Here is a 16004-nt window from a genome sequence, read left to right on the forward strand (position 1 = left end):
GAGCTCAGGCGATTCCTATTTTATCCCATGATGGAAAATTCGGATCACATACCAAGTTATACAAATCCACAACCACATCTCTCTAAATGTGTATGCTTCATCAAAAAAATGGGTTACGTTTTCTTCAGAGTAGTTAAAACGAAACGCTTGAGTGAATAGTTGGTCTAAATAAAATTTGCTTCACCATAAAGCAGAAGAGAGTGGTGATTGTCTGTTATTCAATCCTCAATTTGTTAGTCTTTCTCACTGTACCACAGGCTGGTAATGCAGTGGTCTTGTAATTAGCATGCATCATGATCTGAGAAAACTCAAATACAGAGCATGATTTGGCTTATTATGTTGGAATGTGTCTGTGGAAATGGAAGTCTGACGCTACAGTTGTTACACACCGCTGTCATGTTTCCTTCTATTACTTCAGTTTTGAGCTCATGTCATCAGGAACAGCGATTTCAGGGTCCAGTGTGCTTTCACTCAAAGGAAAGTGGCCCCAGAGTCTGAGCAGCAAGGCAATAACAGGAAGCGTGCAGCAGGTAGAGCGCTGTTCGCACCCAGTGGGGCCCTTCTCGACTGCCAGCACTCCTCGCTGCCAAGAGCTGTGGCAGCGTTCCTGCCTGCGATCTGTCAGTGTCCACAGCATCTGTGTCAATAGCATTCCACAGCCCTGTTGACAGAGCGCCGCTGTTTGCTTTAGCCACCACAGACCGGTGGCCTGATTTACTGTTTGAGGACAATGTCATAAATCCTCAAGTGCCGTCTACGACATACATTTGTGTCACAAGATCGAGAGCTTGCTTACTTTGAATTGCGTGCCGCGGGTCTTTCAGTATCTGGAGTGGGATGCGAGGATGTGGGGGTAGGCTGGGAGAGTGACACAGATTATTTTTCCATGACCATGAAATGACCTCGGCACTGTGTATCTGCAGACTATTGATAAATATTATGCGCACATTCATCTTTCTAGTACAGTAAGCCCCTTTGGATTTAGTTTGTTTTTCAAATAAAAGGCACAGGCCATTTCTTTGATGAAGTGTTAGCTATTTACGGTTGGCCTTCGGTAACCAGTTTTTTCCATTTTTTTATTACCTCTTACTTTTATTACCTTTTTAAGCTTCCTGTGTTACAGTGAAAGCAAAAGCCAGATTGTAGATCAGTGACGATAGGTATTTTTGGGAAATCACTTTGTATAGAAACGCTGGGGGCCACTGAACTGAGCCCTGAACCTGGAGTATAGGTTTTACCTCAACAAGAAATTGGATAAGGATTTAATGTAAGTGATCATATACATTTAGACTAAACAGAGCAGTTAAAGACTCAAGAGAAATTGAACATGACAGCCCCTCCAGGCTCTCTGCTGAATGAGAAGGACAGAGAGGGCTGAGAAGTGAAACTAATGGCCCCTTGATTGAATCAATTTAAAGTGAGCCCCGGTGTTGAGATCAGGGAAAGCCATTTCTGCTACTGCTCCCTCGTACAAGGAGGGGCACATGCTCTAACATGACCTGCGGAGAACTTGATCTCCATCTGTGCTCTCTCTTCAGCTGACTGCCAGCCCCCCTGCCAGAACCGCGGCTCCTGCAGCCGGCCACAGACCTGCGTGTGTCGCTCAGGCTTCCAGGGGCCCCGCTGTGAGGAGGTGGCTCCAGAGCAGGTGTACATCCGAGATGGAGGTGCCCTGAGGCGCGTTCAACCCGGGACCAACCCTTTCCAGAGAGACCAACCGCGGAGAAGGCCATCAGAGAAGCAGGCCATTGACACCGCCAAGGTCCAGACCCCACGACCTGCGACCACAAGACAGCCTGTGTAAGTGATGCAGCTGTGCTTTCTTACCTCTTCTTCTTATTATAGCCAGGATGAGCCTCAGAGCTTTGCCAAATAGGGATAGGTCGAAAAATAAACATTTTACATACATTTTACGAGAAGTCTTCCAACTATGGCCCAGTCACACCAATGGTGATGACATACTAGGTAACACTTGTAGGGCTAGTTGGTGAACAACTGTAGCTGACAAGCTGACAGCAATCACATCAACAAGCCAAGAACATACCAGTGGTGGTCAGACACAACTGCCATTATATTCACTGTGGCATTTTTTCCTCATGATTGTACATTTTCTCATTTAATAAATTCATATTAACTTCAGCCTAGTCTACACCCACATGGGTATTTTTGAAAACAGGGTTTTTCCTCTGTATTAAAAAAAAAAATCCCTTCCACAGAAACACTTTTTAATTTTCTCTGAAAATGAAACTGCAAAAACAAAATTATAGACACATGTACACAGTTAGTCAGCTTTTACTTACGGAGCACTTGTCTGCCAGTCTTTTCTCACAAGGCTGCTTAGTTAGACCCCACGAAGCCAAGCAGGTATGCAGGGGGGGATGTTACTTACCTTCTGAAAAAACCTTAACTGTACATTTATGTGTGAGCATATAAGCTGTTAACAATGTCAGAACCAGCATTATTTCGGCCACATCCACCTCTGCATGAAATGTTATTTGTGACACCTCACAAAGGAGACGTCACAAGCCAAAAAAGCTTTTCCCTGTCTATATCTCAACACTGAAAAATGAGTTTCTGAAAATCTTCACCCTGAAAGGAGTTTGACAAAAGGTTTGTTTTCAGTGACCGAAAAAAGTACCTGAAAAATTACCCGTGTACCTCTGGACCAGGCCCTAGCTTGTTATGCTAGTCAGTAAGCACAGTTGTTAGCTTGGTAACTGACTGGACAAAATGTTCACACAGTTTATTCAAAAGATGTATTTGTACCATCAGCTCCTGTTTCATCTGGCTACAAGACATATTTTAATGCAAGATGAAGAGAGGGTTTATGACTCTCCATTCCACTGGGTCTTTTCTCAAATGTCAGTACTGTCAAGATGGTTTGCTATTAGTCGAGAACACAAACTGTCAAAGTTACAAACACTGGAGCTTCTAACATGAGCAGAGTTTATAGCTCCTGATCTACTGTCACTCCCGCTGACAGAGCAACCAGAGATTTTGGTCTGCTGCCACAGCACAGTGATCTACTGCTGCACCTTCATTTCAGCATATATAATAAAACCTGTCTTTTTTTTAATGTAGTGAATGTAGTATTCTGTGGCCTTTCACTGAGAGATATTTGTTTTAACTGCTATTACTGTCACACAGGAAAGCTCACAGAAAACAAATGGATACACAGCGCTATTAGAAATTATTTAAACGCTCTTGAACAAACAGTAGTTCATTTCACTCCCGTTAGACGCTGGTTGTGTTTATCGTTGCAATAAATCAAACCAGATGAACGGGTTCATATGTTAAATCTTTAATACACTCTAAGTTAAACAAATACTAACGCAAGTAAGCATTTGCTGCCATTTGCTGCCATGCTTGAAAAGGTATTAAGGTAAATCTGTGAAATGTAGGAAAATATAACATGATTTACCAGACAGGAGTATTAACCCATGCTATTTGCTATGAAAATAGAGCTGGGAGATTATATTTTCTTTAGGCTCTCACTTTGTTCTTTGATTTATTGGAATAACTGTGACTATAATGTATCCAACTAATAATTGCTCAGACGAAGGCCTCTTTAAGTGCATTCAGCAAACTCTCCAAAGACTGCTAATCAGACAGGCCTAATAGTTTCTTGGCTTGAACCTCTGACTGTTTAAGTTCCAATCTTGTTGGAAGTAACTTTTTGGTTTGATTAATCGCTTTACCATGGCTACAACCATATTTTTGATCAAGGATGTTGAAAGGGAGTAATTGTTTCCGGGAAGAATTTTGACGGATCATTATTGCTTACAGGTTCAGACTTATCTTGTCAAATTATACTCCGTTTTGGATTTAGGCCCAGTGCTTTCCTAATCCCAACACAGCCATAATTTGTTTGGGCACTGAGGTCATCATTCACTTGTTAGCCAGTTTGTCATCTGGGTAATTTCTCTCCACCAAACCACTTAAAAATACTCAATTACATGTGACATTTATGGTGCTCCTCGTGATAATTGTGAGGGTCTTGTGCCATTTTGTGCATTTTCTGGTGTTATGGAATTATGCTGGCTGAGTCGTCCACGTGTTTGTGGTAGCTCAGTGAAACTCTACTAAATGTTTTGGCAGATGGTTCATAAAAGAGTTTTTGTACATCCTCCTTCCCAAAACGATTATCTCTGAGTCGTAGTAAATCTTCTAATCAATACAAGACCTTTGAGGACTGCACAGTTGCTATGCATATGTTGTCTTTGTTCTTGACTCACAGGACATTTTTGCGGCCTGAGTCACAGATCTGGGATAAATGGAAAGAGACGAGACTGCAGGTTCAGTGTTGTAAGAAGCAGACAATGTTCCTGAGTCACAAATGCCTCTACTATGACTGTGTCCATCTTTCATGTTTCTCTTGAAGCTGACTAAGAGGTGCTGTAAAGTTCAAGATGAGCCATTTCCCTCTGGTTGACTGCAAAATTTCCAAGCACGCAGCTCAGACTAATCTAATTATTTGTTCTTGTAACCAACAGATTTTTCTGAAATTTGCAGGACAGAATAAAAGTTTCTGCCAAAATAGTAAAATGTCTTCCTTTAAACATTAGTCATAGAATTATTTGAGTACTCGACTCTCTCATTGGCACTTCCAGGAGGCTGTTTGAGCGCTTGTGTAATTCACATTTAAAGCTCGCCCCTCGTGCACTGCCGCGAATGTTCAGCATTCTCTCAGCCCAGAATGATCTTGTAGGGGTGGAACAGTGTTTCCCCCTGGAGAAGTGGTGGAAGCAAGTCTTGGTTTCATATATCAGGCTGAGGTTCCACTGTTTCCAAAGCCAGGAAAGCACGAGCAATGTGAGGTCATAGAGAGTGGAGTTCAGATAGAGAGACAACACCAGTGCCAAAGCTCAATTAAAGAGTAAGAAGAGGGGCGGGGAGGAGAGACAGATAGATCATGTTGGTCTTGCCCCCAGTAATATGAAGGAGCAAAGGCCACCCCATACACACTGCACCCAGCCAGTGTCCTTTCATTTTTCCCTACTAGAGAAGGTGTGAGGTACTATATATGTCTTTCTTGGAGCAAACTTGGCTTGTTATGTCAGCAGCACCCTGTTACTGACCCTGCCTGTCAAGTGGCGCCAAGAACAAGAAATAGTGTGGAGAAGGAATGAGACAGACAAGAAGGGAGGGAATGAAAACAATGATAATAAGAGAAAACATCAATTAGAGACAGAGAAAGTCATCTGTTAAGCTGAGCAAAGTGGATATATTCTGGAATCAGTTGACCTCCTGCTGATCAATCCTTCTGCTTGGCGTTACTTTTCACTGTCCAGTCAGCTCTAGTTCACAGCTATTAAACCCTGCTGTGTGCACGTCAGCAGGCGGCAGACAGGGAAAGCTTAGTGTCTGTGGTCGATTTTAAGAGGTTTGTCAACAGTTAAGATGATGCTTAACTCAATTTTCAGCAGGCCTGCACCTCAATCTTGTGCGGCCAGACACAGGCTTTTTGCATTGAGCAATCAGAGGGGATTTTGTGGTTTGGTTACTCTGTTGGAGTGTAAGTGTTTTACTAAGCTATTCACTCAATAACCAAATAAGGAGGATTTCAACATGTTGTCTCTATGGCTACCAGCAAAAGGCCTGCTGTGTTAACATTTCAAAGAAATGGGTCTCTTCTCTTTGGCATGGCTTTGTCTGTATGGTGATAAACATTCTCATGCATCATATCATTATAGACTCATCTGGGGCCGTATTCACAAAGTTTCCTAGAGCTAAGAGTCGCTCCTTGTGACGAAATTCTAAGAAAATACTTAGAACTGGGTCATTTTCTTAGAATTTCCCCTTAAGGTTAAGACTAGGTCCTTGAAAAGATCAGTTATTCACAAAGCATCTCAGTTCTTAAGATAGATCCCATGGTGAAAAACAGAAGTAAAGAGGAGGACTTTTAATAAGCTTAAGAGTTCCTTACGCAGAGGAGAAAAAGGTGGAAACACCTACATACAGAATGACAGTGAGTAAATGACATGCTGCAGATGAGATTGTGCAGGGAGAATGTTTGTGGATGATCGCATTAGGGATTTGCACACATTTCCCACCCAACAAAATAACACTATATCGCCAGAAATAAAATGATCACAACACTAAGATATTTGAAAAACTGGAAAAATGCAACATTGCAGCAGTGATGACTTTTGTCTGTCTTAACCCTCCATCAGCAGAGGGATCACACGAACAATGGCAACACTTTCAGTCTCATATTGTGATGCAGTTCATTTCATTTCCACTGGGCGTCCACACCTTGCAGGCTCACAAAGGGGTGTATCTGTGACAACCAATCACATCTGTAAAAATGCATCATACCTAGCAACAGGGTCAGCCACACCTTCTCACTAAAATAAAAGTTTCTGTCCCTTCCTTGCTCAGAGTTGCTCTGAGAACTTTCCTAAATCACTCCTAAGCTAAGACTCCTTGCTTTAAGTTTTTAGGCGAAGTTAGGAGCTCTCTAGTATTCTCAGAATGTTTTGAATATGGCCCCTGGTCTTACAGTAGCCATATTTTGTGCACTTACCCAACGGCATACTTGAAGAATCCAGATTGTTTTTAGGATTTAAAGGGCTTTACTGAAAATGTGGAGACAGCTCCTCTAAAATGGACAATGCCATCAAACATTAAGATGCTCTGAAGGCAGCCTGCTGGCCCTAACAGCTAGTGCCAGGTACACAATACACAAGATCAAGTTGGTTTTGGGCAGGAACGGTAATGTTCTTACACCTATTTTCCTTATTAAACAGAGAAATACAACCATAGACATTCTGAATACAAGCTTCTCTCTGTCACCAAACTTAGACTACCTTAACTGCCTTGTCAACTAAACCCTTAATTTACCAAATTAGATGTGAAAATATGCTGTTTTACCCCACGGACTGTCTTTGCTGTCGCTGGCCACTTGTTTACAGTCCTGTCACATTATCACCACCACTGGCAGTTGCCAGCTTTGCTGTCTTTTCCAATTGTAGATACTGATCTCTGGTGGCACATGATGTGCTCTACATACAATATATCTTCAATACAGCATCTCCATATGAGGTTAATAGAAAGACAAGCATCTGTATTTTTGATGGTATTGAAAATAATACTGTCAGAATTTCTAAATACCCTGTTATATCATAGTACTGTAATACCAGCCAAGCCTTGTTTTAAAGATCATCTTGCCAGATTTTCCTGAGGTATGTTGGAAGTGTTTTTTACATTCCCTGATCTGCTTGGAGGACAACATTTATGACCCAATCTGTCTCAGATGGTTTTATGCAATATTAAATGGGATTCAACTCAAAATTTATTCGCCTCCAGCTTGTGCTGTAACATTTACAGTCCATGTTCATGCCTGTTTGTCTCCATGACTCATGAATATTTGCCATTCTGGTTGTTTGGAAGGGAATCTGTTAGTGTGTGGTTTGCTGTTTTGGACAAATTGTTGGTCTCCGCACTATAACAACAAAACTACTGGATTTATCATTACATGTTGTTATGTGTGTGGTCTCTCACATTTTAAAAATCTGTTAAGATTTGAAAAGATCTCTTTAATTGTGGGCCAGCCTTAAGGTAGCAACATCCTTTTGTGAAGTGGTTCCCAACCTTTGGGCTTGTGGCCCCTTTTCACAGGTTGTATTTGTCTAGTTGAGACTAGTTAAACCAAAGAATTATTTTTTTTTCTTGTTTTATGTGAATATATTTAAGGTGAAATCATTTAGTAATTTTACAAGAAAAAGTCAAGATAAGAGAAAAGTCTCAATCCACTGTCTTAAAAGCTTAATCTGATGGAGCAAAAACATGTTTTTTTCTCCTCTCCTATCCTCTTAATCAGCTGGTGACCCCTTCGACTTTGTGTTGTGACCCCTTGTGGGAGTCCTGACCTCCGCACTGCTTTGGTGTCGAATGTTATTTGCAGTTTTCTAAAAACAAACCTTTGCGTTCACACAGAACGCAAAGCCATTTTAATGGTGACAAATCGGTCCACCACACACAGATGTAATTTCTGACTGTCAAAATCTGATGACAGATGCCATGTCGTAAGTCCTGTGTGGGCACAGCTGCCTTCTGAAATGTTATTTTAAAGAATAAACTGTTTCCTGAATAGTCCTGCTGAATGAATCCAGCACATAAATGACTGACAGCCTAGAATAAAAGTCTTGTTGGGATGGTAAAAACATATGAGGAGCCTTCTGCTCACTGGGATTCATGGGAATACGACTCCATACCTCTTCTTGTATTCCAGTCTCCAGCCCTCCACCTCTCTTCTGACCATTTCAACCCCAAACGTCCCAGCAACCTGTTCTGTAGGATTAAAACCATAAAATTTAAAATAGGCATATCCTATATATGCAGCTGGCAAACAAATATCTGTTTCCTACTCTGACCAAATATGTTTCACTGCAAACCAGTGTTTCCTGTGAGTGCTGTGCTCAGCAGTAGTGAAAGGCTTGTCCCTGTCAGCACGAGATCCTGTAGATCACAGCTAGTCTGTCAGCTCCCAGTATGAAGGTCAGGGCCAGTGGTGAACACTCCTGGCTATGCTGAAACTGTGATAACGCACAGAGGATGTATTCAGCACCTCCTATGAGTCCTTCATATCAACTCCATACCCCCACCGTTCTCTGACATCAGACTCGTCTGCAGGAAACAGAGCAGGGCAGAGCAGGATGTGTGTGCAGTAAGCGGGTTGTCCCTCCAAAAGGTCATCTCTTTCTGGTCTCTGTTACATAATCAGACTGGGGACAGCTGGCAGCAGCTACCTGGATAACAGAGCTGTACAGTGGTACTGCATACAGTCAGAGGATTTTTTTGTAGTAGATCTTAAACATACAGGATATTTGATAACTAGATTATAAACTGAATTAAATGACACATCAAAGACTGTGTATTATGGAGACAAGGAACCGTGGAGTTCGTCATTAGCGTTATTATTCAAATATATATATGTTAAAGCCAGAAAACTATGACTAGATATGTTCGTCAACAACCTTTTTTTTTTTTTTGGCTAAGTCAAGATGATGATGAGACAGCACTGACTTAATGTGTTTTTTTTAATCATATAATGATAAGATAAAGTCAATGTGATTTACATTTGACTAAAATGACAAAATTATTGGTAAAGACTAGATTTACTGAAATGTTCAATATTGTCTGATGACTAAAAAGATGAACAGTTTTGATTGACTAAAAGTGTTAACTATTTTAGTTTTAGACTAAACCAACACTAAAACAGTTATGGTTGTCTGTGACTAAAATAAGACTAAAGTGCCCCAAAGCAGGCAAGGTTGACGAAATATGGCACAAACTAACAAGGACATCTGACACAGGACTAAGACTCAAACCAAATTTAAAAAAAATTGAAGACATAATTTACACAAGTTAAAGCCAGTCCCTCAAAGAGTGCGCCAGGGTTTGAAGCCAGTTTTCGTGGTGGCCAGACAGTGGAATAACAATTTCTTGGTCTGTCACTTGATGTCATTGGACCCAAAAAGACTCTTTTCCATAGACACATTGTGAAAGAGATGTCTGTAAATCAGTGGATACATTTTTATGAGCCTTACAATCCCTTCGAAATGACTCATTTCAGTCGGGATTTGATCTATTTGGTTAAGGGCAGCCTGATATTGATTTTTTTCAACTGATACCGATAACCAATAATTTAATTTTTTTGATTTTAAAATGAAGTTCATAACCTGTAGTTTGAGAACATCTGAGGGTAAAAAAGGCTAAGATGTAGTAAGATAATATGAATGATTTAATGTTCCATAGCCTGGCCCTAACCAAATCTGACATCACTACTGGGAGCACAACAAAAACAAAGAACAGTTCTGACTCTCCCATGTTGGCAGGTCTACGTTATATTCATTTGGTATATGAAATGTCTGTATTGTCACGCAGCATTTTACGCACTCTCACTCGTGCCATCTCACTGTCCTACCATAGACTAGCCCACAGCTTCCAGGTAGAATAGTGATGCAATATTGATTCACCTGACACATTAACACTCACCTCAAACAACAACATTGTCAGTGGAGAAGTTGAGGGCAGAGGCTGAGCAGGTGCAGTCAGGCAGGGGACATGCTCCAGACTGGGTCGCCAGGTGATGATACATATTAAGGGCTAACTGTAGCATCACACGGCTAGCAGTTATTAATGGGTTTAACGTCAGGGTTGAGTCTTTTGTGTGTGAGTTTGTTGGGGCTGTTTAAAGGCTCTGTGTTGGATGTGAGCCCCTGCAGCTGTGTTAGCTTGTGCTAACACTCTGGAGACGGTCTTATAGCGCAGACCTATTTAATGGCAGCATGAAGTTTGCTGATCTTGTAGGGAGTCTGGCAGTAGGGGATCAGTCCCCCAATGGGAACATGTTCCTCTGAAACTGTGGAAATCTTTCACACTAGACACATGTTTTGCTCTTGTATTGATCTGATATATATTGTGCATCCTTAATTTGGTTTGATAACATTTCAAAAGCCTAGAAGAGCCACAGTTAAATCATTTTGTCCCTATTCATTGTTAGCGGAGGGCTAAACCGGAAGATAGCCACTCGGCTGGTGGAAGTTAGCAGCATGTCTCGCAAAAGTCTGTAGTGCACTTGCTTTATGGGCCCAACCATGTCAAATATTTGTGTAATTTTTCCTGGGGTAATCAAACTTTATTGGCTTCATGTCCTGCTGAGCAACTTTCATAGGAATGAACAGGGCCCTGCCTCCAATACTGTGTACAGTTCGTTTTATGCATAAAGCGCAAAGGTGGTATTCCCCACTGCTCCACATTGATTAATTTCAATGAGGCCACTGTGTTGTCAGAAATAGGGTTCTGACTAGAAAGACTACAGGTCATCCCAGCAAAAAAGTTGAATGGAGTCTACCTTTGCCAGGAAATCAAGCGAACATTATCCGGCAGGTTTTAAGTACCCCAGTTATCCCTTGCCTCATGTTAACTTACGTAAGAATGATTCCGATAAGCTCCACGTAGTGAGGCGAACATAATTACAATTTTGGGAAAAGGGAGCACTGGTGTTGAATAGGTAGAAGAGTTGGTCTCAACAGCTTGTGCTGAGGTATTGGATTGGAAGAGAGAATGTTGGAGCAGAGTGTCTTTATTTGTCACCACTGGTTCTCTATTTTAAGTGTTTCAAATTTAATTTGAATGCATCAATGTCTCTGCAATATGCTTCAGGGATGATTACAAATGTGGTCACACCCAGTAACATATTGGGATGTTGAAGAAAAACAAAAACACCCAGTGACATGGAGCAGAACGACCCTTAAGAGGATGATGCATACGACTTTCTCTGCATTAACTGTTACGCTTATATCAGCTCCACCGTTTGCCTGGTGACTAATAGGGCTGGCGGTTATGTGGATTGTTGACTCAAGGCTTTGCACATAGCCACACAGCCGTTTCTCAGAGGAAACTGTGGTCACAGTGGGAGTTCTCCATGTTAATCATGGATCACTGGTTGCTTTCACTCCCACTCCAGACAAAACCACACCACTAGCACTGACGGGAGCCACCATCAAAATCCTCTAGGTGACCTCAGCACCTGTAGAGAAATATTGTTCTACTATCATCACCAATGTTCTCGGTAGTAGTGATCACTGAAGAATCGGAGGTATCAAGTGTAACAGAGCTTGAATAAAATATGATCATAAACGTTGACAGGGGGGAGTGGAAATTCGCTCAACAAGTTTCTCATAACTCAGTTGAGAGGATAATAAATTAACAGAGTTGCACAAATCCCACAGTAGCTTTCCATCTCGTAATACTCTTGATGCCTTCGACTTTGATCAGATATGTGTGTTCTTAAGACTAAAATATATTTCTAAACATTCAGCCTGGGAAAGTTTTCCTACTGTACCACCTGGCAGTCTGCTTTGCTACTCAAAGAGGACGTGTCCAGAATCATCCTCTTGTCTCTCTTTTTGGCCGCTGCCAAACAGAGGAGGCCTGCAGATGGGGAGCCGCACTGAAGAAGAGAAGAGGGGTAAAGTGCAGGGTAATTCCCACAGGTTGTATGTGCTGCTCTCTGCTGAATAGGGCTCTATCGTGCTTCTAAACCAGGCATATGACAGTGTGTCTAGAGGTGTGATTTGTGTCCCAGTGTGGGCAGACTGGGAATGAACTTAAACGGGGTCAGGTTAACTGCAGCTTTTGGATTGCAGGCGTGTTTGTGTTGCGTGCTGGTGCTACTAACTTTACCTTTGCCCTGCTCCCATGCCCTGGTGTATTTTCACTTGAGATATGAATGGGTTAGGGCTTTCCGGAGCATGGCTGCACATCCTCTGCCACGGTATGGTGGCGTTAGGGGGGAATGTTGTGTACCTCCATGCCTCAGCTGACTCAACTGTGGAAGCTATCCTGTCCTCAGGTGAACTCTCAACATGTTAGAATAAGGCGACAGAAGTGTTACATTTTGCATAACATATGATGACAGCAAATGAACCAAGACTGATTCAGCATATGTTTCATAATATGTGTGTCTAAATGTACTGTAGAGTTTTGACTGTGAGCAAGCTTAACACACAACAATATGGACCGAGCCAGGGCAGGAAGAGTTGGTGTGTTTCTTTCTACAAACCCAGAGCCAAACGAGTCCCATGAGTGTTTGGCTTCCTGCTAGGCCAGAGGGAACAAAGGACCATAGAGAACTCAGCGTGGGACAGATATGTCTTTCTCTCTCTCCATCCCAACTCTCCAAAGCCCCATCCGAAACACGCTCTCTGAGCCGCAGTGCCAGGGAGCTCGGCATCCACAGCCAAATCCTTCTCATCAAGCAGGCCTGTGCAGATGCAGCTGTCGGAGGGACAAATACTGTACGGCAGTTATAGGACGAGGGGCGCCTATCCCAGAATGCACTCCAAGCCTCCAGCTCCGGAGCTGGGGCAGATGGAGACAGCATCAATCAGGCTCATCTCCCAGATATGGGACATGGTGTTGAAAAGCATGAATTAGCTGTATGGCCGTGAGTGGAACCACTTAATCCAATCAGTTGTCAGGATGTAGGATTCCTGTGGGGCAACCATACACATCCCACACACATGAATTTCTTCTTTCTTATCCAGACGTCGAAACTCAACTCTCTGTTGGCCTTCTTTATGTCTGCACTTTCCCCTTGTGTTCTACGTGAACCTCTGGTAAAGCTTTTATTGCTTTTAAAACCAGTGTTACAGATCTGTTCAAAAATTCCCTCAATCACGTCTCTTATTGGAAACCCTCTTTGGCTCATTGTCAAAGCAGTCTGACATGTGACACTGACCAGCGTAGGCATATCCTCAGTCAGCACTTTGTAATGGCTCTTCCTGCTGACCTGTCTTGTGGCATTTTACTAAGTGAATGATCAGAGCAACTACAATAAACTGGAGAGTATTGAATAGCCTCTCAGCTCACCATGTCTCCAGGCATTTTGATTCTGGCCCCTGAACCGCAGCAACCACACTGCTTTGCTTCCATCCTGATTCAGGCCTTTCTGGATTTCTTAGAGCTCGAAAACCTCCACTTTATAAAACCTGAGGTGAAAACAGACAGGTTGGCACTGCTACCGCCCCCCTGGAGATGGAAAGGAAACTGTTTATTTCACAGCTTTTGGCCTGTGATTGAGTAGACGGCAGTAGTCATATGTTTTGATCACGTAGTTCCCGAAAACCTCAATGAGTTTAAATTTACAGAAAATCTATTTTCATGCAGGCGGTAAGGGAAGTTATACCTATAAAATCAAGTGGAACTTCATCTCTTCATTTGTCTGTGTAGCATTTTGGCTGATTCAAGTAATAGTCTTCGCTAAATACATTTCTCAAGAACCTACGCTGCTTTCAATTCAGCGCTGGACCCAGTTGTTGCTCTAATATAAGCCTCATCCCCCGGGGCGAGAAAAAAAAACTTTCTGAGTCAATCCAACTCCACTGTAATTCATTTTACCCAGGCTCTGGCTGCTACTAGCGGGATTCCTGGAAGGCTGTCCAGACAGAGAGAACATGATTTAATCCAGCCTCAGTGGCTGGTGCGATAAGCCCTCAGACACACCCAGATTTTCACAAAGGGAAATATTCTGCCAGGACCCACAATTATCCAAGTCATAATGACTAGAGATGTTATCAAAGAGTGACTGGGTCTTAATTGCTCACTGATGTTTGGCCTTATGCAGCCACGTATATGAGAAGAACATGTCCTTGTTTCGGGAGAAAGGAGCTTATCGTTAAAGCTCTGCACATGTTTCTGTGACTAGGTGTTTTCCTGTTATTCCTAGTTTATAGTATGGGACACATTTGACTACTGGCACTCCTGGCAACGTTAAAGTGCATTTTCATGGAGCATTCAGACAAAATGTCACCACTTTGTATTTTTTGTCTATTTTGACTATTCACTGAGCACTAGGAGATGACATTATTCATTCATTATTCATGTATCCATGAATAAAATCTGTTGTTTGTTGTCTGTTTGGGCGGACATATTCTTTTGATTTTGACCAGTCCTTTCTCCTCTTGTGATGCCTTAGGGCCTGTGTCCACGTTGCTTTTTTTTTTCTGAGCACCGGCATCTTTTTTCAATTGTTTCCAATGAGGAGAGAGCGTATGTGGCCGCATGTTGTGGCCTAGAGAAAAAAGCGGCATGGCCAGCATCTTTTTTCAGAGTGCTTCGGCTTTTCTGTGCGGCCGCTCCAATCACCTCTAGTTGAAAATCTCAGATTGCCGCTGGTGTCATCACTGTTGCTTCTTGAGCTATTGTCTATCCCGAGCTATACGATAGGTGTCAGAATCAATCACAGCAAAGACAGAAAAGCTCATTTGTGGGAGCAGTTCTGCCAGACACTGAATGTTGCCGGTGAGTGTTGTACTTTATTACTGTACGCGTTTTATGGTTGTTGTTAACTGTGTAGTCAGCCCTCTGTTAACCTATCGTTACGTTAGCTACCTAGCTAATATTAATGTCAGGATAGTTGTCATAGGAACAAAAAACCCACATGTAGCACACACAGGCCCCTGCTGTAACATACATATAAGCAAATATATATTTAATGCAAGTTCTTTAAAGAAACAATTCAACATAAAGGTGGGCGATATGGACAGAATCTTTTATCTAATCTCTTTATTTATTATGGTACATAATACATCATGGTAACAGTATATCTCATACAGTAATTGTTCTGCAAAATTCAATTAAGGAATGGTTTAAAATAAACGTACTTCATCAGGTTTGATTCTTTTCTTCTTTTTGGAACTTCTATACAAAAAAAAAAAAAAAAAAAAAAAACGCCCCGCATGAGACAACATTTGAGTTACAAGTAAGACTCAAAACAGTAAAACTAAAAGTCTTTCAAAATGGAAGCTTGTAAGTTCCTGGGAACAATCAATTCAAGTGTTACAGGTTTCTATATTTCGTTACCTTGCGAGGCAGTTGGATTTGTAAGATCACGTGAGAATCCTGAGATCACATGAGAATCCAGCCCTGATTAGCTACATAACCTGCCCCGAATACAGTAGGTCCTGTGGTAGAAAAGGTGTTCCCAAATCTCTACCGGTGCACACTTTTCTACTGTCACACAGTACCATCATAGTGCCCCACCTCAGTTCAATATTTAGGGTAGTACACTTAGAGTATCTGCTTGGTATCAGTCTTCTTATCTAACGCTGCAAGAAAGAGAATGTGTATTTTCCAAACTGTCTACTCCTTTAAAACAACATAAACCCCAAGAGTTTTTCAGTGAGTTTTAACAATGTGATTCACAATTACCTTGCAAAACAAGTTGTGAGAGTAACCAGTGTTGTTTAAAACATTTACTACAGAGATTAAACATTCGCAAAAAGCTATAATTTTGGGTGACTTTAATACGACAGAGGCTGGTGTCGAGTTATTTTTGAATTTCAAACCAACACAAACTTCACCACCATGCCATTGCGTGACCTTGTTGCTATGAGGACACACAGCACACACAACAACAGCATAATGAAAATGCCCTTGGGGTTGTTGGATATTATATTTATTGGTGCATGCTAAGGTTCAAACCTCAGGATTTT

At 41.9% G+C, this 16004-nt stretch overlaps 1 protein-coding gene across 2 annotated transcripts in view; it reads left to right on the forward strand.

Moving 5' to 3' along the window:
• The window catches only part of LOC126401239 (latent-transforming growth factor beta-binding protein 2-like), a 103113-nt gene that overhangs the window by 15062 nt on the left and 72047 nt on the right, over positions 1 to 16004 (forward strand). For both annotated transcript variants that reach the window (XR_007571051.1, XM_050062360.1), the window contains exon 3: positions 1539 to 1800. Coding sequence is in view for 1 of the 2 variants with exons in the window: in XM_050062360.1 (XP_049918317.1) it covers positions 1539 to 1800 (262 nt within the window). In the remaining variant the exon portion in view is untranslated. The remainder of the gene's footprint in view (positions 1 to 1538; positions 1801 to 16004) is intronic.

The sequence above is a fragment of the Epinephelus moara genome, chromosome 14 (genome assembly GCF_006386435.1).
Source record: "Epinephelus moara isolate mb chromosome 14, YSFRI_EMoa_1.0, whole genome shotgun sequence".
NCBI classification, from domain to species: domain Eukaryota; kingdom Metazoa; phylum Chordata; class Actinopteri; order Perciformes; family Serranidae; genus Epinephelus; species Epinephelus moara.